The following is a 26,203-nucleotide window of genomic DNA, read 5'->3' as shown; positions in this document are numbered from 1 at the left end:
AGGTAGCAATGTGTGGCGGATTTGTTGACGGGGGGCATTATCGTTAATAGAAAATGCGGATCATTTTCTTTCTCGTGTGTCTCGTTTTTCGCCCGTGCCTAAAACCGCCACTGCTTATAATGCCCAGTTCAGACCAAAGATTCGCGACGCAAAGATAAGATTCTGCTTGCAACTCGCAACTCCTTGCGACGAGACGGGCTGAGACGTTCTAAAAACTGGGCAGTTCACACTGCTGCACCGGGCGGCGATTAGTTTTATTTTGGTTGAGAGTAGGCTAGAGTTGCTGTGTTTCGCCATTCTCCACTACTTCTGCATTGTAGTAATTCGCTGGAGCTTAGTTTGTTTAGATCCCGCTAGTTGGATACATTGCATTCTTTCGTAGTGGCGACTTCTCGACTGCAAGGGAAGCTCGGCTTCCCCTAAAATTCCCCGAAAATTAAATGGTCAGATATATACTGTTAACATTTCATTGATTAAAAATGCGTTATAACACGTCCATCTCGAAGACGAGTTCGTTCAGAATCAGCTGCTTATCGTAGGTCGACTGACTCGATTTCCTTCTCATACACTGACGTGTTTAATTTGCGTGTGTTTAGACAGATGGGCGTGCACACACACGCGCACCAAGCATCACCCGCATTCATTCATTATTTTAATTAATTAATTAATTGTTATTGTTGTTGGATGTGTGGCGTGTGTGTAAGCAGGCAAAAGCGTGTGTCACACGGTGAACACGTGAGAGTTACGGTGAACCCAGCTCTGCTTCAACTTTATAAAAATAATAATCGTTCATACTCCGCGTACCACTAGAGAACGCTCGCGTACCACCCTTTGAGAACCACTGCTTTACACAAATAAATCAAAAGAGCGATAGAGACGAATTGAATTGAATTGCTGCTGTCAGGAGGCGGTCCCATGACGTATAGCTCTTTGCTCCGGAAAGTGATTGGTCCAAATCAAATCCATGGATTTTTTTTCTGTGACACGCTCTACAACGCGTATTTCATTGGTCAACTGAATACATGGATTTCTCTGATTGGCTAACCCCCCGGATGCTCCACTTTGTGTGCACAATTTAAAAAACACTTGGAGTGAGCTTCAAAATCTCGAAGACTGTTGACTCTTTAAAATAAAATAATATATTAGGTAAATATGGATGTATAAATGCATGGCCTCGCTTCATATAGAATGCATGCTGTCATGAAACAAGCTCATTTTGTTTAATTTCAGGGTTGCGTTATGAATTAGCTAGAACGTCTGACATTAGTATTAGCTTCCACGCTATCTTTAGCCACGGTTCATTGTGTTATGTTATGTTGGATTTGAGGAATGTTGTGTTGAGGAATGGTTGTATTTGTGCATATGGGTCAGACTCAGGACCACAGTGTCTCAATGAAGTGTTTACATCCAAGCAGCCATGGCTCCCCAGAAGAGGAACACAAAACAAGCCAAAACAAACCAGAGACGAGCAAAAGTCGATGCGTTTCTCGAGGACTTCGACGCAGAAGGTAAACTGCTCAATAGTATAACTCTATAATGTGTCACGTTTCGAATCTATTTCGGGGTTCTTATGCATTATTCCATGTCGGTATTCAGTAACCATATGCATTCAAGATATGATAAAATACACTACCAACAAGCAAATATAGATATTTTAGTAGAATACTTGTCATGTCCTGCTATATCGTGCATCAAAATCGTACTATGTAGTTGTATTTAGTCTTTCAACATACATTTTTATCCAAAGGATTAAACGTCTTGTTGCTGCTGCCACTGGGGTTTAGAAACTTTTGTGCTGGGAGTGGAAACGCAACCTAATCACTACTCTTACCATCCTGTCAAAGTTTATTCTAGAAGCTGCCTTTTTTAATATAATTAATTAAATAATGACTTATAATAATAATTACACTATAACACTCTGATAACATGACGTGTACAGTGTGTGTCCGTTCATAACCTTCTTATGTTACCTTGTATGTTGCGTCTCCAGTGAAGGCCAGGTTTCTGCATCTGAAGGAGCAGCAGAACCAACTGCTGACGGTGATTGACAACAGATACAACATGGCCATCATCAAGCTTCCCAAGGCCGTCAGGCAGATGAACTGGCTGCTCTACTTCAGTAAGGACACGCTTGGTACCTACCTGCTGACCTTTGGGGTTACGGCAAAGGGGTTAGGAGCTTGGTAAAGAGGGGGTTCCGTAGAGGGTGTTATTAAAGGGTCCCCATTTTACCGAGGTGTTAGGTAGGTTGGTTATCAAAATGTGCCCTCTAGTATGGGCGTGTCACCCAGATGAATGATGGATTGGTCAGCCCACCCGGTGTGGTGTTCTCTGTCGAAGAGTTGTTATAACAATATGATGTCTCTACTCTGCTACCTTCAGACCCAGAGCAACCTAAATCCCCAGAGGTGGACAACTCAAAGGTACGTTCACCCTCTGTTTAAATCTCACAACATCCCTTCAGTATGTATCACAGCTAAGGGAGCTAGTGATCTCCCCGCCCGTAACACTCTGATTGTTGTGTCTCTGTCTGGGTTTAGAGAGAAGAGGTTGCTGAACTGGAGAACGTTCTGGCTGAGAACCACTTGGCCTCTCCTAGAACGCTCCAGAAGGGTAAGTGGCCGCCTGCTCCTCAATGACATACATCTGTACTCTTTGGATGCGAGCATCTTTTAATTGACTGAAATTAAAAGTAAAAGTAAAAAATAATAATAATAATTAAAACTGCGCGCAGTGATGAACGGGACCTCGCGCCGGCTTGCGGCCGCGTCACGTGCCGTCCTAACATGTGTGCTGGCAAGATGTGCACATGTTAGGACCGCACGTGACGCAGCCGCAAGCCGGTACGAGGTCCCGTTCATCACTGCGCGCAGTTTTAAAAAAAATTCGCGCCGGCTTGCGGCCGCGTCACGTGCTGTGCACATGTTAGGACCGCACGTGACGCAGCCGCAAGCCGGCACGAGGTCCCGTTCATCACTGCGCGCAGTTTTAAAAAAGCGCAGTTTTAAAAAAAATTCGCGAATTTATGTAATCTGTAGAAGCAGAGGTGCCCTGTGGTGTCCTACTGATTGTTTTGACATTAACATGTAAGACCACATTTAACTGAATTACATGTTCATTAACCCTACATCAATGATCCGATAAATTCCCTAGGAGGAGTTTGTTGAAATACGAGGCGAAAAAGTGTAAAAATTCCATTCAAAGCGGCCAACTTTGACGGCACGCCACGGCCATGCCCTTCAACGTACAGTCACAAATAACACGGCGTTGGTTGAGCACCATTTTTTGACTGTACTGACTAATTGAGAAGCAGATCCAATAAATACCCTAGGAGGAGTTCGTTCAAATACAAGGGGATAAAAGCGAAAATAAGACCACGGAATTCAAAACGGACAAATTTGACGGCACGCCACGGACACGCCCTTCAACGTACAGTCGCAAATAACACGGCGTTGGTTGAGCACCATTTTTTGACTGTACTGACTAATTGTGAAGCAGATCCGATAAATACCCTAGGAGGAGTTCGTTCAAATACAAGGGGAAAAAAGCGAAAATAAGACCACGGAATTCAAAACGGCCAACTTTGACGGCACGCCACGGCCACGGCATTCAACGTACAGTCACAAATAACACGGCGTTGGTTGAGCACCATTTTTTGACTGTACTGAGTAATTGTGAAGCAGATCCGATAAATACCCTAGGAGGAGTTTGTTCAAATACAAGGGGAAAAAAGTGCAAATAAGACCACGGAATTCAAAATGGCCAACTTTGACGGCACGCCACGGACACGCCCTTCAACGTACAGTCACAAATAGCACGGCGTTGGTTGAGCTCCATGTCATGACTGTACTGACCAATTTTGAAAGAGATCCGATAAATTCCCTAGGAGGAGTTCATTCAAATACAAGGCAAAAAAGTTACAAAAATTTCAAAATGGCCGCCGAGAGTGAAAATGAAAAAATTTAAATTTCCGACTTCCGGTGGGGTTTGGAGCATGGGTCCAAGAGGCTTTTCTGTAGGTCATGGGACCTTATACGTGCCTACCGATTTTCATACATATTGGTGAAACGTGGTGCAGGGGCTGCTTTTTAAAGTTCCTGTAGGGGGCGCTACAAAAAATAGAAACACGAATTTTGGTATGTGAGCTATCGGCACCAGTCTACACGTGTCCTGTGAATTTCATATTCATAACTATTACGGTCTCCGCACAGTGATTTACCCTGACACCAGAGCCTGTGGCGGCCATGTTGTTTTTTCAATCGACTTAATTTTAATTGAGCAGTTAGAACTTTGGTACCTAACGGCCACTGAGTGGGTTCCGCTCAAATCAAACATTGCGTCTATGAACTGTGGCGATTTTAGTGTCAGGCCACACCCATTTCTATGCCACGCCCCATTTGAAAATATGTTGACTTTATCTTGTTCAGAATTTGATTCTGAACAACTTTTGTATTGGGGCCAACATCATAGGCGTCCAACTTGACGTTGATATGAGCAATTAACTATTTTCGAGGTTTCAACCACACCCCTTTTAGAACTCATTGGTGCTCTAAACTTTATTGTACAGACTAATCCTTAAGTCAGATTGAAGATAATGGGCCATAGATGATATGTGCCAAAGGATTTTTGTCAAAGTCGAAAAACCTAGGATCCTTGGGGAATTTACTGTTTTTAACTAAATTCAAAATGGCGGAAAATATGGCTACCGGAAGTGTTCAGTTCAAGAGACTTTTTTGTTCATCATGAGGATATGCATATGTGTGCAAAGTTTCATGAGTGTAGGTCAAACCGGTGACGCGTGCTGCTTGTGCAAAGTTTGCACTTTTGAACAGTTGCTATAGCGCCACCTAGGGGCGAATGTGAATTTGAGGGCTAGAATATCAAATTTTTCACCAGTCCCCACAAATGTGCCAAATAAAAATGAGTTTTCGTATATGTTCAGGGGGGGAAAAATGCAGTCGAAGTGGCTAAAAATAATAAGAAGAAGAAACACGAGGGTTTCAATAGGGACCTTGCCATGTTTGGCTCGGTCCCTAATTAAAAAAAAACAAAAACAGGCAAGTTCAGAGCTCTGTAGCGCTCAGGTCTTTACAATTTCTGATGACCTCATCCCTCCATCTGTCCAATAGCGTCAAAGAAGGCCAAGTCTAGTTCAGAAGACGAGAACACGGCACCTCAGACCACGACCAAGAAGGTAGGTAAAGCTTCCCCTCAACCTGTCCTCAATCCTCCTACGCCTACGTTCCTAGTGGACAGAGAGGGGGCACATCCAGTCCTATTGGATAGCAAGAGAACACATCTGTTCAATATAAACCACACAGGCTGGTTCAAACCTCTTGATCCTGACATCTGTGTTTCGCTGGAAGGCTTGGGTCACTTGGAAATGGGTGACCTTGCACAGGAAGTAATGGTGTAAACGTATCAGATTGATTTTGCATGCTTATAGTAGTTACTAAAGTTATTACTTTAGTTAATAGTTATTACTAAAAAGTACCATCACCATTTTCTGACTACATTGTTTACCTTGTCTTGTCTTACTACCAACAGCATGTTTGTGTTTATAAATGATAAAGAACCAGATGCATGTGGTTGGGGGTATGGTCTGATCTCTGGTTCTTCCCTCCTCCAGGGCAAGTCCAAGAGGCCCCCCATCACCTCCAAGAAGACCAGGGTTCAGTCTGTCCTCGGGAAGACCGCCTCCACCAGGAAGTAAGGCCTTCTCACCGGTGGTAGAGCAGCGGATGGTTTAGAGATGGTTGAGAGTCCATATCTGATGCGCATGGTTTTAGTTTAATCAAACATGTGCAATTATTCATTGTTTTGTCTACTAAATGGTTGAAGCATGATGCTAACATGTTTGTGTGTGTGTCAGGTCCACCAGGAAGAACTTATTCACTCCTGCCAGAAACATGCTGGACTCTTCTATGATGATGGGCACCACTCCTCTCATCACACCCCGCTTTGACCCGAGGTGAGAAGCACCTTTTATAACCTCTACATGTTGTAGCATGCCCTGGTTCAATGCTCCAACACTGGTCTTCTACCCATCAGCAGCACAGCAGGGGGTCTGATGAGTGGTTGTTTTTGCAGGCTTCCTAAGACCCCCGCAGTGAGGGTCCCCCACCACAATGAGCGGGTCTACAGCATCTCAGGCAACGGTTCTCCCATACAGTCCAGGGCCCAGGACATCGTCATCAACATTCCCATCGGCAATGGAGAGGTGTGGATCACATGCCTTATGGATGCTTCTTTTATTCATCTCTTTGTTCCACTTTTGCTTTGACACAAACACGCACTTAAAGGTAGAGTAGGCGATTTATTTTCATTCACATTTGTTTTGATTCTCTTTAAATCCCGACAGTCGTTATCTGTCGGTCGCAGGCCTGTAATGAGCCCGACCAATCATTCCATCGGGCCAGAGTCTTCTACAAGTCAAGCAGACCTATTGCGAAAGCGAGTGAGCTATTCACCTGCTTTGGAGGAGTGGGTTTGAAGGGAGGGGTGGTCTTTTGGGTTTGGATCGTTTTAATATTATCTTATATGTTTTTTTAAACTCTCATCTGGTTTATGTTTTACTTCATATTTAAATATAGAATCCGCTTGTTGGTCAGTTTCCATATTGTTTTTTAAAGCGCAAACCTAGCCTTGACCAATGGATCCTTGAACAAGCACCATATGGTTTCGCAATATTGCTGGTGCTTTGCTTCAGAATTGTTAAAGGCATCCTCGACTCTAGACTTAGACTTAGACTTAGATTAGATAGTCCTTTATTAATCCCCCTTAGGAGAAATTCACAAGTGACCAGCAGTACAGTGGGAAAGAGAGTGCGAAACAAGAGAATAAATTGAAATAAATATAATAAAAAACGATTAGAATAAAGATGTAGTTTGTAGGTGACTTGTGCATTTAGAATAAATATGACTATAAGTATAAAATGTGCCAATGTGCAGGATTCCTGAGGTAATGAAAATGAAATAAATAACAAGGTTTAAACAACAATCAGTCCTGAGGTGTGGGGTTTAGTCCTTAATCAAGTGGAGAAAGGAGGTGTTGGGAGCGGGGGTGAGGTGTTGTAAAGTCTGATAGCTGATGGGATGAAAGAGCCCCCCAAGCGCTTTGAGGCACGTGGCTGAATGAGTCTGTGGCTGAACGTGCACTTGAGTTGCCTCAGCTCGGCGTTGGGAGGGTGAGAGGGAATATCCATGATCGCCTGCAGCTTTCCTCTCATCCTCCTCTCATGCCTACAGGTAGACAGTCTACCTGTAGGCATCCTTGAGCCAGACCTCCTACTCAAGTGTGTGTGTGTGTGTGTGTGTGTGTGTGTGTGTGTGTGTGTGTGTGTGTGTGTGTGTGTGTGTGTGTGTGTGTGTGTGTGTGTGTGTGTGTGTGTGTGTGTGTGTGTGTGTGTGTGCAGAGCATCCAGCTGCTAGCCAGCCAGATGGACAGCGTGGACCTGTCGTCAATGGATGAGACAGCCCTCCAGGGCTTGAGACGCCTTCAGGTACAGCTCTCACTACCACACTACTGCGTTTGGTACCAATACTATTCACTGATAGCCGGCCGTCGTGTGACACATCAACGCCAGCCATCTTGGTAGTTTATGAAAATTCCTCAAAAGTGCTCCCATAGGGCTCTCTCAGTCATGGTATCAAACCCGCCCCATATTAGATACATTTTTGTGTTTGTCCCGACCCAGACCAGGTCTAGTAGAATTCTGTCTGAATGGGAGGGGGACTAGACTCCTATGCCAGAGCACATAAAACATTAGCTTCCAGCTTCCTCTGGTTCCCAGGCTAATTGACTGATACTGTATGTTCTGTACCACACTACTGCTAATGGCACTAGTAGTATAATGACTTGGTATGACACTTGATACTACAGTACTACTATTGGTACTAGTGCTATTTACTGCACACTGGCGCAGTACATTGATTGTGGAGGTTTATGCGTTTGATCTGTACATATTTGAGACTCTTCTTAATTCTTGTTTCTTTTCTTGACAGACTCGCCTGACCACACTCTGCGGGTAGAGAGAATGAGTTTGCCACAACGGACGCATTTGTAAATAGTGTATTTTACCGCTTTACTGTTTCTACTGCTTGTTTTGATCATTTGAAGTGCATTTTGTAAAAAAAAAAAAAAGTGTTTGCACTGGCAACATAAAGAACCAGATGTCAAATATTAAAAGAAGTCCCATTAAATTGCACTCTTTGCATACCTGAAAACTGTTGGTTTCATTTGGTGGCAGATTCTGATTCTTTCAGTTTCTGAAAGGAAACGCTTGAAGGGAAACGTCCTCTTAATGACTGACATGAGTTTGTTCCAATAAGTCTTCTTTCCATCTGACTGGGCCAACATGGTATCCAGTCTACCATGCCTGGTGCAGCCAGCATTGCTGTGGTGGGATGTTTGGCTTAAGACTGGTGCAGTGGAAGGCTGGCAGCCAGATTCCACCTTGAACCTTAAGCCCTGTCAGATGGATGGGTTGACATTTAGGATCAGGGAGCATGGGTTTCCATAGTGTTTCTATCTCATACCAGAGGAGGGCCAAACTATTTTTGGTTTTGAGATCCACCATCTGTGAAGTTTGATATCCCTGATGCTGATGAACAGACTATGAGGTCCCGACGACCTATTTTGATGAAAGGAAATAAGGTCGAAAGAAAGGGTGACAGTGATCGTGCAAACCACTAGAGGTCCTTAGTGTACATGTACGTCCTAAAGCCAGAAGGAAAAGAAAAAACTTTCTTCAAAACACGTGTTGTATATGCTCCCGACGGGGAATTCTTAACAAACACTTAAATATATTATATTTAGTCTGCCATTAGCCCATAGGAACACGTCAGGGCAATTCCACCCTGGGGCTTATGAAATCCTCATTAAAAACTCAAGCAATTATGTTCCTGTTTAATTGTTTATACGGGCAGCCCCACCTGCTCTGCCTGTTGTGGCAGGAGCATATCTGGGGGAGGAACAGAAGGACCATGGTTGAGAGCACACGCACTCTGAAACCGCTGGAGGGGATGTAGGTTTACAGCAAGACTACGAGCTAGTCATTTCAGGAAAGTGCCGTGGGTGTTTATTATAATGGGGGTCGGGTATGAGGGGGCGGAGGGACAGACACCTGTGGATGCGTTCTTGTTTTCTCGGTTAATGGATGGACTTTGCATTCATAACACATTCAACATTTTAAGACATAAAATAGGCTTAAAGTGTATTCATAGTATTTCAGGATATCATGGACCCAACTAACACTAGAAGTGCCAGAATGGTCACAAAGTATTTGCAATTGTATACATTTTTCTCTAACTATAACAGTTCTCTAACTATAATATATCGTTGTATTCTGGTACAATTTATAGGCAAATGTCAGGAGTCAACCAATGGTATCTCACACAAGAGAGCGCTTGCACTCATGGTTTAGTTAACACAATTAGTTGACATATAGTCCTATGAAATAAAATGCTCATAGTTGAACTCAAGTTTTTTCAAGTTCAGCCAGTAAATATTAAACATGTGTTGACGACTGCTAAACAATTCCAAACAAGTAGGCCTAAATAGGAAAACAAGATTCAGTAAATGTATGTGGCGATTGAGACGATTCTCATTTACTACACGAAGATAACATTTACAAAGTCTATAACCGAACAGTATCAGTTCCGTAGTATTAATTCCTCACTTCACCACCTATCATGCCTGCCCGACGGAAATAGTGCAACATAAATACCCCTCACTACTACACTGGTGTTGAGGAAACGGTGGTTAGGTTACCATGGGCGAAAGGCACAAATAAATGACGTAAGTGGGCCATTAAACAAACCTAGGGTAGGCCTACTAGAGTCTAGGGTACAATCCATGAAATTACCAATGAGATAGGCTTTTTTATTTGTGTTTTCTTTTTGTGCAAGTTTCCTGGAGATTTCTGTTCAAAATGCATATAAGAAACGTAGGTATACATATCTTGAAAAAAAAAATTAAGTCAAACTTTTTCCATTGGCAAGTGTCAAAAACATAGATTGCAGTTTATTTACTGTCATTGAGTGACATTTATGAGATAAAAAAAAAACAACGTTATGTAATCCTCATACAAAACGTAAGGAAATGGACTTTGCTATTAATCTCGTGTCGCCACGTCTCGCGAGACTTCCACCCAGCGCACTCGAGGAGGCGGTTGCTAGTCGTAGTATCGAGCGACACCACACAGAAAATGAAACCTTTTTACGGTCGCTAACACTCGCATCGTTCAAAACGGCGGAGCTTCGCCCTACGATCAACGGGGTTAATCTCGTTGCCAGTTGTTAATAATATACAATAATATACCGCCGCTAGCTAGCTAGTAGCTAGTTAGTGCGCTAACCGTGGTGGCCGACGGTCGCAGGATCAGCCTGCACAACCAGGAAGCTACCAGCTAAGCTTCAGCGGTAGCCTCACTTTGAGCAAGGCACTGATCAGACAACACGGACAGAGAGAGGGAGTCTGCGGCGTTACACAAACAGGTACGTTCTGCTTGGTTCAATGTGTGTAGACGGTGTCAATACTAATTGTGGACGACTTTCAGCTGCACATGCAAGCGAATGACTTGGTGTGTGCGTGCGTGCGTGAGTGAGCGAGCGAGTGAGTGAGTGCGTGCGTGCGTGCGTGCGTGTGTGTGACTGTTGGAGAGGAGACAGCTGTGTAGCTAGCTAGGTGCTGGGGACTGCACCATGCGGATAACCCATCGGACCCGGGTCCTCAGCGGACCTTAGGGTTGGTTTTATTGTGTTCGGGGGAGGTCGGTCTTTTGATTGACAGGCAGGTCGGGGTTCGGACGCGCGAACGTGCGTGGTTTTCTAACCATGGTGGTGGTGGTTGGAACTGGGCTGCATGACGTGAGAGGATGAGACTCAGGGTTCACTATCAAAGTTGTGTCTATGTAATTTATTTTGTGACATACATTGTGTGTATGTCTATATTGTTATGATTTATGTTTGTTTTTTACTGTGTGTGTGTGTGTGTGCGCGCGCGAGTTTATACCCGTGGACTAATATTAATTGAATCAAAACGTTAATCATTGCATTACACGTATCAGTCTTAACATATATCAGCCACTGGTTATTAAGCTTTCTCGATGAGTAGGTTATAGTTGTGTATTTTTAAACGCTCATCCAACTGCCCTTTACACCTTGGCCATGTGGGTGGGCAAATGTTCTGTTAAAAGGCAAATACAGTGTGTTTACCTTCTGTTTCGGGGCTTACTGGAATCTTATTTGATTTGTCTGTTGATGCAAATTAGGCATTTGAGGATTCAGTTGGTTTAACAGGCTAGCCTGGTTGTGTGTTAACCTTTTTATATGAAACAATTTGAAGATATCATTATAACTAATTAATGCCCAGGTAATATTTTGGCCAAATTGTGACCTAACTCTACTAACGCTGCTGATTCACTGTGCCTCATTGGCTATATCCTAAGCCAAACAGAATGCTTTTACATTCCATAATCACTATCTGCCTAAGTCATCTATTTGAGTTAGGCATGCAAAGTACAAGATTAACCTTAAAATATGACTTAGGCACATATGCTATGATGCTAACAAAATAAAAAGCATGCAATACACGTGTTCCCTTTTAGTGGTGGGCTGACATGCAGGTGACCACATTTGCTGACATGTTTCAATGAAGTCTGTTTTCCGCTTTGAGAGTTGCTCATGTTTAACCAAACTCAACCAGTCGAGATAAGCTTCCTGAGTGGCGAGATACAGATCCACTCCTGTCGATGCAGTCATCTACATAAAATGCTGATAGTGGGCTGAGCTCTAAGGCCCTGTCCCATTTCTCCCCCCTCCCCTCGATTTAAGCCCTAACCGTTCCCGCGAAGGTGTAGGGTGTCCCAATACTTAGGGGAGCAAGGGGGAGTGCTGTTTTTCCCTTAAAATCAACCCTTGAACGCTAGCCAGCTCGGGAGCTGACTTACAGCTAAGGGCACTCAGAGCAAGTGTTCTTGTTAAGGGGAGAGAAATGGGACTGGGCCTAAGTCACTTTGTAAAGAAGGCCTGTTGTGAAGGGCCCTTAGCCTGGAGTTGGTTGTGGAGTTGATGATCAACAGTCATGTTTTGATAGCAGCTGAATGGAAAATCCAGGTAGCCGTAGCACTAAGGGTGGGAATCTCTTGGCACCCTACGATCTGATTTGATTCAGAGGTAAACGATGCGATTCTAAAATGATTATCGATGCATCTCGATGCAATAATTGGTTTTATGTACATTTCCATGCAGGATTTTCAAAAAAATAGATATCTACATCTGAGTTTGCTACTCAGAGTATGCTAATCATTTCCTACTTGTGTGATGATCATTAAAGACAATCAACAGATGAATAACCTTATCTAATGTTTTATTTTAGATAAAGTCGGTTCTCTGCGCAGAACCCGCAAGCAGAAATTAGTTTTCTGTAGCGCTCTGCAGCAGGCGAACAAATTTAACAAATATTTAAAAATAATAATAATTATATCTATATGTATGTATGTATATATATGTTTCCGATTATTAATTTTTCTGCATCGAGACGGAATCGTTATAGAGCATCGAAGAATCTATTTTTTTTCCCACCCCTACGTAGCACCAGCAGCCTCTTGACATGTTGGTGCTTCAGTGATGTCCTCAGTCACGCATGGTTCCTCCCCACTGCTCTGAAGGTCACAAGGGCTCCTCAGCGGGGCGGAGGTCCGTGAACTGTGACACACTCAGGCACTCCTTGTCCTACTCTGTGCTGTGCATGTTGTAATTTCTTTGTCATGACTTTCTAACGCTTTAGTCAACACAGGTCAATGAGGAGCATATAGGGACAGTTAGGGCATCTTGTAGGATGTCTACAGGTAGACTGTGTACATTGGGGCTAGATACTATTTTTGACCTATATCACATATTTATGGGGTCGGACTGGAAGATTTTATCTGTTGCCACCGAACCTGGAGTCTTCCAGTTGGTTCCTGTGAGGTGGACTTGGCCATTCACACATGTTTCTATCTTGCAGCGTGTTGCACCCATTAGACCTTCAGAAAAGCCAGTATTCAGTAGATATTCTAAGGAGCCGGGAGGATTATGCATGCAGTAATACGGTTATCATAATTGATTAAGGATTCTGTTGAGAGAGTGGCTACTACCCTCCAACCAACAGCTGCACGGCCAAACGAAAACAGAGCTGAATTCCTGGCCAACGCCAAACCTGGGCCAGGATTTGGTGGTCCTTGGAACACTAATCATCATAATCACGGTTTAACCGAGACATTTAGTAGAAATGTTCATGTATGATGGGTGTATTCATGTTATTTTAACTTTCAGCTCTCAAAGGCCACAAAGTAACTGAATAACCTTTTTAGAGTGCATAATTAATCACTTAAATGTTTAACTCTTTATTACCTCCTTAATGTACCCTACACATACGAAGTACATGAGTTCTTTGCGTATGACCAACCTATTACTCAGGGTATAGTGAGAATGAATGCAGGATTTGGTGGTCTTATGACTATTCTGTTTTATTGTCGTCCTCTTTATTGGGTCTTCCAATACAATACCATGCACACATCCTCAGCATGGAAGTGTCAATCTACCATTGTTTTTATGTGGGTGACTAAAGGGAAAACCAAAATGTGAGTCCCTTGCCAGAGCACTGGAAGTGCGACCTAGTTGGGTTTTCTCCTTAAAGAGGATCTCTCTCGGTTCATCTCAGCTTCAGGGTGAGTCTTGCGTTGCTGATCCCATCTACTGCAGGGATGGCTGCAGCTGTCCTTGGGGTAATTGGTCTATTTAAGAGGCCTTAACCCCGTGGGCACCCCCCCCCCCCCCCCCATGCTGTAAATATGTTCCATTATAAAGGAGTCATCTTTATTCCCCCCCTCCACTGGTGCTCTTATGAAGGTCGTAGAGGGGGTGTTCAGACTGGTGGTTGGCCAGAGGATCCGGGGGCTGAGGTGAAGGGATCACGCTGAAAGGGTTCCAGGCGTTGCAGGCATTCTCCCAGACCCTGGCTGTCTTCGGCTCTGGAAAAATAGAGCCCTGATTAGGGCTGGTGATGCTGGTCCTGGGGGATATTGCGTATGCACTTTTTGGAGAACAGCTGCTTACTTCCCCTGTGATGTGTCTTGAAAAATGGTGTTGGGCTGCGACTAACAATATGTTTCTCTGTTTGGCACCATGACTTCAGATGTTGCATGTCGCAAATAAATAAGAGTTTGAGCCTTATCAGCTCTCTTGTGTAACTTTTATGCTATCTTAATTTAATCAAAGAATATTCATTGCAAACTGTGAATAAGCATAGCTACTTTAATTTTGGTTACATGCTTTGATGGTTCTCAGCCTCACTTGGGACTCTCTTTAAAATCGTTCAAATGTTGAATCTTATCCCCAAATCTCTTGTGTATTTTCAGGGACCACTAACTCAGACAAAGACGGCCACAGAGATGTCCAAGGCACCAGATTCTCCACCGCGGTCTCGCACTAGATCCCGGACCCGCTCCAGATCCAGGTCTTACTCCCGGTCCCATTCCAGAAGCCGCTCTCGCTCCAGGTCCAGGAAGCGTCGCTACAGGTAAACCTAACTACCTCCTCCGTGTTTTAAACTGTCCTCTCTGTCCCAGTGTGCTATCACTGGGACATGGTGATAGTCACCAAATCAGCCTGACTATACGACGAATAAAAGGATGCGAAACTTAATACTGAACTCTTACTTAATAATGAAACTCCACTTCCTCTAAGGCTCATTGTGGTGCTCTTGTGGTTTTGTTGATTACCTGGGGAAAAGGGCATGCTTCTCCTTGTAAACACTTAATCATGCCCTGTTCCCACGCCCAGTTGATAAAGCTTGCAGAGGGCGAGGCCGGCAGGCGTTTCAGTTTGGCATCAGCCAATCCTAGATCAAACCACATTCCTCCTCCTGTGTCTTGTTATACTCTAACCTGTTTCACTTGGGGAAACCGCCGTGTCGCAGAAGGCGGATGTGCTCTGTTAATGCTGACAGGACACAACTCGGGTGTGGTTATTCAGTTGGATTACGCACTTTTTAATAGTCATATTGATGCGTAGGTGTCAGTCATTTCACTCCGACCCTGATGCTTGAAGGGCTGCCCAACAAGAGCACTGAAGCGGATTAGGGAGCTCAATATTAGGTTTCGGTGGGCACAGTTGTTTTATTTCGGTCTTGTTGCGCACACCTTGGCCCTGGATTTGTAGCTGTGGTGCTGTGCACTCCCGGTTGTGTTTTTAGGCTGAGATCCAGCGGCCTCAAGCCGCCCTCTCTGCCATAGGCCTGTCTCGTGAACACAGGCTAGCAGAAGGTGGTTTGTTTGAGGTCTCCACAGCAGGTCATTGATTACTTGGTCAAAGGGCAGAGAGGGAGTTGTACTGGCCGGGATCTGATTGTCTGCCTATGCCCACCTAGCATATCAATGGGAACATCCCTACTAGCATCCTATGCTCTTTAGTGACGCTGGTAAAGTGAGCTGAATAATCGTCATGAGGAGTCCAAAGAGGTAAGCTGAGCAATAGCTCATTTAAATATCAACCCCACTGCCTTTCATATCAGTATCACATATCACTATGCTTTGGTTATACTGAACTTGCATGAGCCTAGTTCTCTTAAGATTTGCTTGCTGTTTTACATCCAAAGTGGAGTCATTTTTGCACTGTTAGTCAGTCCTATGTCTTTTAATATATGTGGCTGTTTTTTGTTTTTACTAGTTGACCAATTTGTAGTGTGGTCTTTCAGTGTTTTATGGGTCATTGATTATGCAAAACATTGTCTGCTCGATTTTCTTCTTAAAATAAATTGCCTTGTTCTAGTCAACCCCTTATTGATATACTCCCATAGCTATTCACGTCATGAATGGGTTGATGACTTATAACTGAAGTTTCACTAACCACATATTGACTACCCTAACAGTGCATAATTACTCAATTAAATGTTAAACTCTTCATAACCTCCTTAACGTACACTACACATACAAAGTGCATGTGACCTACCTAATATACAGGGTAAAGTGAGAAAGAATGTGTTCAGATCGTTCTTTCTCACTATAGCATGGCACTATACTATGGCAGTATAAAACATTCCTTCATCCTGTAGTGTCGCCCCCTGCTGGCCCTGTCACCAGCTGCCACCAGTCTTTTGATTCACATTAACATGCATTCCTGAAATCATTGTAGTTCTAGAATTTGATTGGGATCACTTGAGATATTGAATATATGGATTTGTTTGTACTGTTGATTTTTGATATTGTATTGCTGGTGGTTTGAGTGTAGACTAAATTAAGTTGTGAACTTGCTCTAGTAATGCTAGCCAGCCATTTTGAAAGACTGCAGTTTATTTATTGTTTCATACAAGTATATTAATCCTGCTTCTTTGGTCTTTCCTCTAGATGAATAATGTTTCACTTCATGGTGATGGCTGTTGGCCAGTTTAAAGGCCCTAGCTAACGGTTCAGCTTTGTGTTGATTTAAAATATTAGCCTTGGATTAAAGAGTCTTCTAAAGGAGCACGTGGCAAATATTAATACTACTCAACTCATTTATTTCTTCCTGTTTTCCCTCCGCTCTCTCTCGCTCTGGCTCCCGCTCTCTCTCTCGCTCTGACTCTGTATCTCGCTCTCTCTCTCGCTCTGACTCTGTATCTCTCTCTCTCTTGCTCTCTCTCTCTCCCTCTCTCTCTCTCTCTCTCCAGTTCCCGCTCCCGGTCCCGCTCCAGGTCCCACTCTCCCCACAGGAACTACCCCAGCCGGGACTACCAGAACAACCGGGGCAACTACCGGGGCTACAACCGCGGCTACCGCAGGCCCTTCCAGTTCCGGGGCAGGAACCGCGGCTACTACCCCCGCGGGCGCTACCAGAACCGCGGCGGCGGAGGCAACTACGGCTACCGGGCCAACAACTGGCAGGACGACGGCGGCGGTGGAGGACGTGGAGGAGGAAGGGGAGGTGGCGGAGGGGGCTGGCACGACCAGGACCACCACCACCACCACCACAACCCCCAGCCCCACAGCCCCAGGCGGGGGCGCTCCCGCACGCCCAGGAAGCGCTCGGGAAGCCGCAGCCGTTCCCGCTACTCGGACCGCTCGTCGTCGGGGCACTCCCGCCACTCGCGGCGTTCCAGCTACTCCTCGCGCTCCCGCTCTCCCTCCCCCCGCCACCGCAAGAGCGGCGGCAGCAAGGGGAAGGCCGGCGCCAAGGAGCCCAAGGAGAAGTCCGGGGAGGGTCCGTCTGAAGCCCGGGAGAAGAGCCAGGACCGGCCCGATGGCAGCTCCATAGAGAAGGTGGCCGGGGGGAAGTGGATCGACTACGACACCAGCCCCAAGACGGCCGGCGCCAAGGACGATGCGGGTGGCGCCGGGGGAAAGGGACCCCTGTGGAGAACCGTCGGAGACGACCTGCCCCCCAAGGACACGTCCAAGAGCCCCCCGAGGGCGGGGCAGACGGCCACCTTCGGAGGGTTCGGCTTCTTCTCCAAGGAGGACCCCAAGGCCGGGGACAAGACGGGGATCACCTCTGCCTTCAAAAAGTAGGGTTCTACCCGGTCCCTCTGCTGTAGGGTTCTCCTGTGGTGCTGTGGGATTGTGTCTTGGGTCTGGTAGAGAGGACACTGGTATGTAGCCGTTGAGCAGACTACGCCTTTATCCAAAGCGACTTGCATGTGAGGCGGAGAACAAAAGAAGCATTAACATCTGAATTGGGGGTAGCTGATACAAGTATGTGCTTAACGATCTCTTTTTGAACACAATAACTGGAAAAGCATAGCAGTGTAGCTGAAGGAACCGAAACACTCATTTAGTGGACAATGTATTCATTGTCTTTCTTTGTGTTAAAGAGCCAGCTGCAAGTAGAGTCACTAGCGAGCTATTCATACAACCTCCTTATTCAACGTGTTCCTTCTTTCTCTTCAGGTTCCTAGCGGAGAACAAGTCAGCGGAGAAGGATCTGGACCGGCTGGAGCGCGACCCGGAGAAGAGCAGCGGCAGCAGCAAGGCGGGCTCGTCCTACAGCCTCCCGGCCTCCACCGCCTCCTTCCGAGAGTCCAAGGAGGAGAAGGTCCTGCCCTTCTTCGCGGCGGGCGAGGAGGAGTTCCTGAAGGCCCACGGCATGAAGGACAGCAGCGACGGGCTCACCGCCGCCACTGCCGCCAAGCCCCAGAGCACGCTGTCGTCGCGGGAGATGTTTGGCAAGTGGGAGGAGGAGACGGGCTACCCCACCTCCTACCCCCTGCCTGCCAAGGAGAAGAGCCGCAGGGAGGCGGCTGCAGCGGCCGCGGCGGCAGGGGACGAGGCGGAGCCGGAGGAGGGCGTGTACCGCAGCCGCAAGCACAAGAAGGAGGAGAAGGCCAAGAAGAAGGAGAAGAAGGAGAAGGAGCGGGAGAAGAACCGCAGGAGCCCCTCGCCCATGCCGCTGCCGCCCCCCCTGCGCCGGGGGTCCAAGAGCCAGGAGCGGGACCGGCCCCTGTTCCCCGCCGCCATGGCGGCCCGCGAGGGGTCCCCCGCCTCGCGCATGTCCATCACCCGCGCCGACTTTGAGCAGAAGATGTCCGCCATGGACGAGATGCCTGGGTACGTGCAGCACCAGGCGTTCCCCTACTGACAACCGACACCCATTCTATTAGTTTTAATCCCCTTTTCTAGTTCCCCTTTATAAACCCCTCATCCCCTCAAACCTCTCACCGCTATCTCTTTATATACCTCTCATCCCTGTCTGTTTATGAGCTCTCATCCCTATGTACCTCTCATCCCTATCGCTCTCTTTATTTATATCGCTCACTCACATCCCTATCTCTCCATCACTTTATTTATAACTCTCTTCCCTGTGTCTGTATTTATGTCTATTTCTTTCCCTCTATATTGCTCTCTCTCCCCTCCTGCTCCGTGTGACTCCCCCTCCCTGTCCCCAGCTCCTCACTGCCCATCGAGAGGCGTGCCTCCAGGGAGCTGGCCGCCGCCGCGCCCCCCAAGAAGGACTCAGAGTTCCGCTCCGTGTTCAACCAGATGCAGCTGGCTCAGCTGCGCCAGAGCCCCTCGGATCTGTTCGCTCAGCACATTGTCACTATCGTGCACTACATCAAAGGTACAGTGAGGTGTGGGCACTGCACGCGCACTGCGGTCACGGTAGGGTGTAGAGTGGGCAAGTCTGTCGACGACACAATGTATAGCCGCACGACTGGACTAAAGCGATCCACTGCTATATTTATCTTTTTTTCTGTGTTTTTGGGGCCTTCTGGGGATGATCAACGCTTTGTTTCTGTCTCTGGTTTTGTGCAGCTCAACACTTCCGCTCCTCTGATATGAGTCTGAGCGAGAGGTTTGCCATGTACCAAAGGAAAGCGGCCGAGGTAGAAATGATGAAGCCAAGGAAAAGCCCAGAAATCCACAGGTAGCGTCCTGCTGTTGTACTGGGATCTGACGTCACATCATATACTGACTGTTTCTTGCCACATTAGAAGTAGGTTATGTTAATATGCTGTATGCATACCTTCAGATTGGTTTGTGTTACCAAAGTTGTCAGCCTAGTAGTATTCAAGACATTTAAAAAAACTGAATTAATACATATGAGTACAGTCTATTTTCTTTTAAAAAACCCTGTTTAATAATGGGATATTGTGCATTTAGTACATACATTATATTTAGTATTGTATATTCATATATATAATAAACACATCACAAACGGCACGATGCATCCTGTTTCTCGAGATTTATAGATGCACACGGCGTCTCTAATAACTGAACCACCTCTCCCTTCCTCCCTCCAGGAGAATCGATCTCTCTCCCAGTGCCTTTAAGAGACACTCTCACCTGTTTGAGGAGATGGAGGAGACCAGCTACAAGGTGACCCAGTCTTTATTAACCAAACATTTCACCTCTTTTTGGAGAAACAAAACCAAAACAAAAGCTCAAGGTCAAACTTGAGCCTCGTGCAAAGCAGCGGTGTTCAGCTATGTGCTTTTCTTTCAAAGGATGCATAAAAGTCTAAGTTGAAAAAGCGCCCCAATTGCGTATTGTGTAACGAGCCGAGCGAGTCCAGGCCTATGACATATGGTTATTGATTGGGTACATACGAGCCCCAAGCAAAGGCTGTCAGGAGGTGACTTAAGATCCAGAGTCCTCACGGAAACCATTATCAATGCCTTTACCTTGTAAGTATTTCCTCCGATAATCCACCCAAAAAAGCTACCACTGACCCACTGTTATTCACGTGTCTGTTATGAACTGCTATGTGCATGCTTCTCGCCCTGGCCACTTCTGAATGGCTGGATGGAGTTGTGAGAAATCTGAATATTTATGTGTCCACGTGTATCTCAATCAATTAGAATATTGTGGAAAAGTTAATTTATTTCCATTTAAAATTGAATTATTAAAATGAATTAACTTTTCCACAATATTCAAATGTATTGAGATGCCTGTGTGTGTATATATAGGTTTTGTTTGTTAAGTTTTATTGTTAATGATTGAATACTAATGGCAGTTCTGGAACTACTCACGCTACAGTAAAACATGTGATCTAATTTTTAAAAACGGTATTTTTCAACATCACCAGCAGAGGGAGTATCACACCACTTTACTCGTAGATTGTACATCCTGCATCTCTTGTAACAGAAATCCAGTTATGAACGGCACACACTCCACATATTGCAACCCCTACCAGGCAACTGTCATTCAAATGTCAATTATTTGCTCAAGCTATCTTGTGTAGCGTCGGCTAACCCGTCCGTTGGTGGTCTCTCTCTGCAGGATCCTAGTAAAAAGGTCAAAGGTGACGTGATGGACCTGCGTCTGGATATTGAGAGGCGTAAGAGGTTCGCTGGGAAGGAGTCCAAGCGGGACGGGGCCAAGAGCTCCGGGGGCTCCCGCGGACCTAGCAGGGAGCGCTCCTCTGAGAAAGCTGGAAAGCACCACAAGAAGTCCAAGTAAGACACTTACGGTGCTTACGTCCTCACCGTGGGTCGATGCGGACCTCAGAGGTCTCAGCAGGCATCTGCACGTAGTACGGACCGTACACCTTTACCGCTTGTGGATATATCCATGTTGTTACAAATTATTCATTTTTTATAAATTGTGGTCATTGGTTTCAACCATTAGTGTACTATTTATCGTGCCCGTTTCAACAATTGTCTGAGACTTTTATACAAAGCGACTTGCAGTGAATTTAAGATGTCATTAAAGACCAGAGAGGGGTTAAGTGCATCCTGCTGTAGCATGCCTGAAAGTTATTTTGCTCGTAGTTATGAATCATTAGTCATTCGGTTCTTATATACAGGGAGTCTAAGAGACCTCTAAAAAACTAATTTGATGCTAAACTGGATCAGTAATGATCTATTTCAGCTTATTTCCTTATCTTCTACGACCCTGTATTCATATCAGGGGACCCCAAGGTTGGGACCCTGCCCTCCCCACTAGACTCCATCCCCGTAGTTTTCTAGTTCTGCTATCGGTCGGTGCTGTACCTCCTGTCTCAACATCCATCTTCTCCCCCACCACGCAGGAAGAGCAAGAAGAAGCGGGACCGCTCTCCCTCTTCCTCCTCCTCCTCCTCCTCCCCCTCCCCGTACCCCCCTCCCTTCCGGGGGAAGGACTACGGGGGGGAGCCCGGGCCCCCGGGGGACCACATGGAGGACGGCTACGGCCACGGCCGCTACCCCCCGCGGGACTACGCTGGCCCCATGGACCGGGGGCCTCGCGACTACGAGGGCCACAACATGGACCGGGGCAGGGGACGTGGATTTGTAAGTGACCCCCCCCCCTTGCCAAGTCCCTAAAACACACCGTGTAACCCAACTGAAACGGGGGGCCGGTTCCTCTACCTGCTCAGATTGTCTTTGTCTCTCCCTGTTCAGATAATTCTTTCTGTTGATCCCTGGCTCTTAAAGTCAATCGACTGTGATCGGATTTTATATTTTTGCATGTTGATTTGAAAGTGAAAATTCATCCTATATCCATTTGTTCTAACAGAGTAACCAATCCAGGTTCCCCTTTTGATGTTTTAGTTTCCCAGGGTGCGAGGGAGGGGTTGGAACCGGGGTGGTTACCCGGGCGGCAACAACAACAACAACAACAGCAGCAACGGTAACCCGGCCAACAACATGAACCCCCCGGTGAGACCCCCCGACGAGGAGTGGGACCCCGAGTACACCCCCAAGAGCCGGAAGTACTACCTGGTCAGTGCCTCAAACATCCCCATTCATTACATTTATTCATAGTCTTCCTTTAATTGAATGTGATGTAATCTTATAGCAAATACCCAATCAGTTGAAGTGGTGAAGCAGAAGATGATTTCTTTTAGAAAACTACAAATCCCAGAATCCCTCTCAAAAGGAGAAGCTCAGTATTGAGCATTGTTGAATGATTTCTGATCATTGGAATGTGTCCTGGTGAGTCTGTGGAGCTGGTGAGTTCTTACCCAAACGTGCGGTTCAGAAAGTATTACAAATGTTATGCCATATATTTTTTTAATAATGACTCAAAACTAACTTTAAAGGGGTGATATCATGCCACCAGGTGTGAGTGTGATCAGCCATTCCAAGCCGTTTTAAAAATCTGCCCTTCCCTGTGCCTTAGTGACATCCCTAGTGGGCGTGTCCACCTAGATGTATAATGGGTAGATCAGTCTACCAGCCTATCCAGTGGGCTGTAGCAAATGTTGCTGATCAGTCCATCATACATCTAGGTGGACACACCCACTTGTGATGTCAGCAGAGGCCGATTTTCAAAAGGGCTTTTAAGTGAGCTTTTTAATCACACTCACACCTGGTGATATAATATATCACCTTTAACTTGATACTACTTGTCTTCACTTATACCTGCCTTCTATCCACACCTCAGAAATGTGCATCCTTCATCACTTAATGCCAAAGCCTTTCCTCACCGCCCCCCTCTCGCTAAACCTCCCGTCTGCCTCCTTCCCCTCCCCCCCCCCGTCTCCCTCCAGCACGACGACCGTGACGGCGAGAAGGGCTGGGTGGACACCCGGGGCCGCGGCCGGGGGGGCCCCTTCCCCACCCGCAGGGGCCGCTTCGTCTACCGCAAGGGTGGCGCCAGCCCCAAGTGGACCCACGACATGTTCCAGGGCGGGGAGGAGGGGGAGCTGGCCGACGACGCCATGGAGCTGGAGCACAAGGAGAGCAAGGCGGAGCCCGCCGCTCCCAAATAGTGCGTCTTCATCACCTCCGCCCCGTCTGGTGGTCTCCTCCTCCTCACTCTCAGCGCGCTGTTTATGATCACAGATTTGTTTTTTGATTTGATCGATTTTTCTTTGTCGTTTTTTTGTTGTTGCACTCGAGCCGTCTCATCTTTCTCTTAAGGTTTAAAGTTGGTTATAAATGTATCGGCCATTTTGTAATTGGGAGGGAAGATGTGGGCGGGAAAAGGAGAGATTGGAGTAAATTTGACCTAAAATGGAAAGTGAGTCTCTTCGGAGCGGTGCGTCTTGTTTAACAATAAAGGCCCGTTTTGGTTTCCACGGTGAAGCAGTCGGTCGCCTTGCGAGGCCGTTAGACAGACTGACAGGTCTTCTGAGAAACGCATGAGTAGCAAATTGCATTTGTGCCTTAGATTAACATGGAGTTGACCTTAAAAGGGAGTCTGTACTGCTAGCTGTCAACCCTCTGTACCGTTCCAACTGCACCGGGTTGGGCAAACAGAACGAATCATCAAAGGGTTCGACTTTCACTTTAATTTGGGGGGGGGGGGGGGGGGTTAATGAATCAAACGGTATACTGCATGAAACGTTGATTCATTGCGTCAATTCATTGCGTTTATTCCACGGGACCAATTATAAATACACACAGACTTCAGAGTAGGGCTTCACGATATCCATAGAGACGGTCACCGTTCGCACCCACCGGACTTTGTGTTGTTTTCTTGGGTCTTCATTTAAGTCCTCCACACGGTGCAACTCTGTCATCACTCGACAGCCGTGGGTGTTTTATCTGTGTTTTGACGTGTTCTCATTGATTGTGTCCTGCTTTTAAATTCGGAGCCCGTTAGTGGCCGTGCCATTTGTTTTTGCTGTAGAGTCGACGGTGACTGCTGCAGGGTAGTTCAGCTGGCCTTTGTGTTCACATTTTATGATAGGTTAAAAAAAAAACATTCGTTGTTTTTTTTTTATGAAGAGATGATAATTACTTAGATATGCGTCCTTACGTTTGCGCTTCAGTTCTGGCAACATACCGATGCGGCTGTTCAGTTCAATTGTGCCCTTTTTTTGTTATAATTTATGGCCTGGGAAGAGGGAAAGAAGCGATGCTTGGCTGTGTGTGGAGATATAACGACAGGAGACTGCAGCAGAGTAGCAGAACATGTCTGGTGCGTCTGTCCGTGTCCGCCTGTTGGACTGTACGGACGCAACACAAATATATGGAATCGGTTTTGTTTAAAATTGGAAGCTGAAATGTATTTTTTTTTTTTTTTTTACCGTTTCCTAATCTTTGAATTATTTGTTATTTTCAATAAATCTTTTATTTGACTATTTGGGTTCAGAGTATTTTATGTGTTTGTCTTTCAAACTCCATCTTTCTCTAACTATATCTATTTAATAAAAATAACGACTTAACTATCCCTCTAACACGTGCCAACGTGTTTGTTTGGTCAGGGTTAGCGGTAGAGCTAGGGGTACAATGCAGGAAAGTGTTTAGATGCATTAAATGTGGCAATGTGGTGGCAGCATTGAGGGGGGTGAATCCAGGACGCTGGTTTCATTAAGTCTTCAGGATGTGTTGTGGGCCTAACTTAACGAAACATCTGTGAAAGAGGGTGCCCACTTGATAACCCCAATGATATTCTGCTTACTGCTGTATTTACTGCTGTTAGTTGGGCTAGTTGTCTCGTGTTTTTCACCTTTGGTTGGTAGCTTAGTAGCCAGCGTGCTTATAAGGTTGGTTTGGTCAGGGGGGCATTGTCACTACCTGGAGCTTGCACTTAAACTGAGCCTGGGTCTGTTGAAGGTGGCATTGCTGTTTTTAGGCTGTGATAGCCATAGGATAGGTACATTGTACTTTTTTTTTTTTTTTTTTTACTTATCTCTATATTAAGTGGGCCTAACTTAACAAAACACCTGTGGAAGACGGTGCCCACTTGATAACCCCAATGATATTCTGCTTACTGCTGTATTTACTGCTGTCAGTTGGGCTAGTTGTCTCGTGTTTTTCACCTTTGGTTGGTAGTTTGGTAGCCAGTGAGCTTGTAAGGTTGGTTTGGACAGGGGCCTCTGAATGTGTTTTCCTTGGATTTTGGCACAAGGGATTATAACGTCTGATCCTGTGTATTAATGAAAAATATTTCTAAATTTTGTAATTTTTCTCTTGGCGTAAATTCGTGTTAATTCGCTAATATGGAATAGTTGTTACCGCCCAGAGGTTCCCAATCCGCCAATCAGGAGAGACCTGTTAGCGCTTTTCACAGTCGCGTATTGCCCGCCCGTACTCAATTTACCGTACGTGAGTTCACGCCCACTATCGCGCTGCAAGCATATATAGTTGCGGATCTGAGACACGCCAGTACATGCAGTCTTCTCCTGAGCAGAGCATTCTCACCTGTGCTTAAATAATTGTTGATGGGCCAGTAATTATAGATTCTATAGCCAGTATGATCACCAGACACATACCACCTGTGCTTAGACAACTTTTTTGTAATCGTTGAAAAAAAAAAAGAGTAGAGAAAAATCGGACATTGCAAACATTGCAAATCAGCCGTGTTCATGTGACTGTCCATGTATAGTGTCACATCGGATCTGATATCATCGGATCCGTATCATACAGACTCCTGTAGAGGCGCACTTGCTCAGCAACTCTTCCTTCGAAATCATCCATTCTTGCTCTCTGTGGTTTTTCCGGTCTGTCTGTCTGCTCGTACGCCAAGTGACAAAAACCGTGCGGATCCAAGCCATCAGACGCGCCTTAAAAAGGGCGGTGCGACAGCCCATGCGCGGGGCACGTGACCGTCACGTGACCGCAATTTTGCCTGATGCGCGGCTCGCGCGTTCTATCATGCGCGACTGTGCACAACAGATGCAAGGGGTGTTTTCTCTGGCACCCAAAACACGCGCCGATTCAGCCGGCTGGTACACGCGCTGTCACACGTGACTATTCACCCACCCAGCCCGGGAGCGCTCGAGACGTACAACAACCAACCGCTTCATTCATGCGTCCCGGCCCTGTATGACTGGGAATAAAATGAGTCTCACATGGTGGGGATACCACTTGGGAT

General features: G+C 46.0%; 2 protein-coding genes across 5 annotated transcripts; both read left to right on the top strand.

The window, feature by feature from the left end:
* Positions 1–1,050: 1,050 nt before the first annotated feature.
* LOC311365505 (borealin-like) lies at positions 1,051–8,189 on the top strand. Of its 2 annotated transcripts, XM_084485062.1 has the most exons (11): positions 1,051–1,146; positions 1,416–1,508; positions 1,991–2,119; positions 2,383–2,423; positions 2,541–2,613; positions 5,130–5,194; positions 5,630–5,709; positions 5,873–5,971; positions 6,091–6,220; positions 7,415–7,501; positions 8,004–8,189. In XM_084485062.1, the coding sequence occupies exons 2-11, from the start codon at positions 1,418–1,420 to the stop codon at positions 8,028–8,030; spliced, it is 822 nt and encodes a 273-aa protein (XP_084341188.1). In that variant the 5' UTR covers positions 1,051–1,146; positions 1,416–1,417; the 3' UTR covers positions 8,031–8,189. The 2 variants fall into 2 exon arrangements, with proteins under 2 accessions (XP_084341188.1, XP_084341189.1); XM_084485063.1 differs by lacking the exon at positions 1,051–1,146 and having other exon boundaries at positions 1,371–1,508.
* Positions 8,190–10,179: 1,990 nt separating this feature from the next.
* thrap3b (thyroid hormone receptor associated protein 3b) lies at positions 10,180–24,465 on the top strand. 3 transcript variants are annotated; one of them, XR_014639376.1, is made up of 12 exons: positions 10,180–10,496; positions 14,402–14,562; positions 16,690–17,523; positions 17,906–18,562; positions 18,901–19,073; positions 19,268–19,379; positions 19,756–19,831; positions 20,735–20,910; positions 21,486–21,726; positions 21,988–22,158; positions 22,235–22,371; positions 22,929–23,067. XR_014639376.1 is itself a non-coding variant. In XM_084484763.1 (11 exons), the coding sequence occupies exons 2-11, from the start codon at positions 14,435–14,437 to the stop codon at positions 23,148–23,150; spliced, it is 2,790 nt and encodes a 929-aa protein (XP_084340889.1). In that variant the 5' UTR covers positions 10,180–10,496; positions 14,402–14,434; the 3' UTR covers positions 23,151–24,465. The 3 variants fall into 3 exon arrangements, 2 of the variants coding, with proteins under 2 accessions (XP_084340889.1, XP_084340890.1); XM_084484763.1 differs by lacking the exon at positions 22,235–22,371 and having other exon boundaries at positions 22,929–24,465; XM_084484764.1 differs by lacking the exons at positions 10,180–10,496; positions 14,402–14,562; positions 22,235–22,371 and adding an exon at positions 15,345–15,502 and having other exon boundaries at positions 22,929–24,465.
* Positions 24,466–26,203: the final 1,738 nt, after the last annotated feature.

This window comes from Micromesistius poutassou (genome assembly GCF_964030765.1).
Source record: "Micromesistius poutassou genome assembly, chromosome: 20".
Taxonomy (NCBI): Eukaryota; Metazoa; Chordata; class Actinopteri; order Gadiformes; family Gadidae; genus Micromesistius; species Micromesistius poutassou.
Note: the sequence above shows the minus strand (reverse complement) of the source record. Positions and strands in the feature narration are given on the sequence as shown.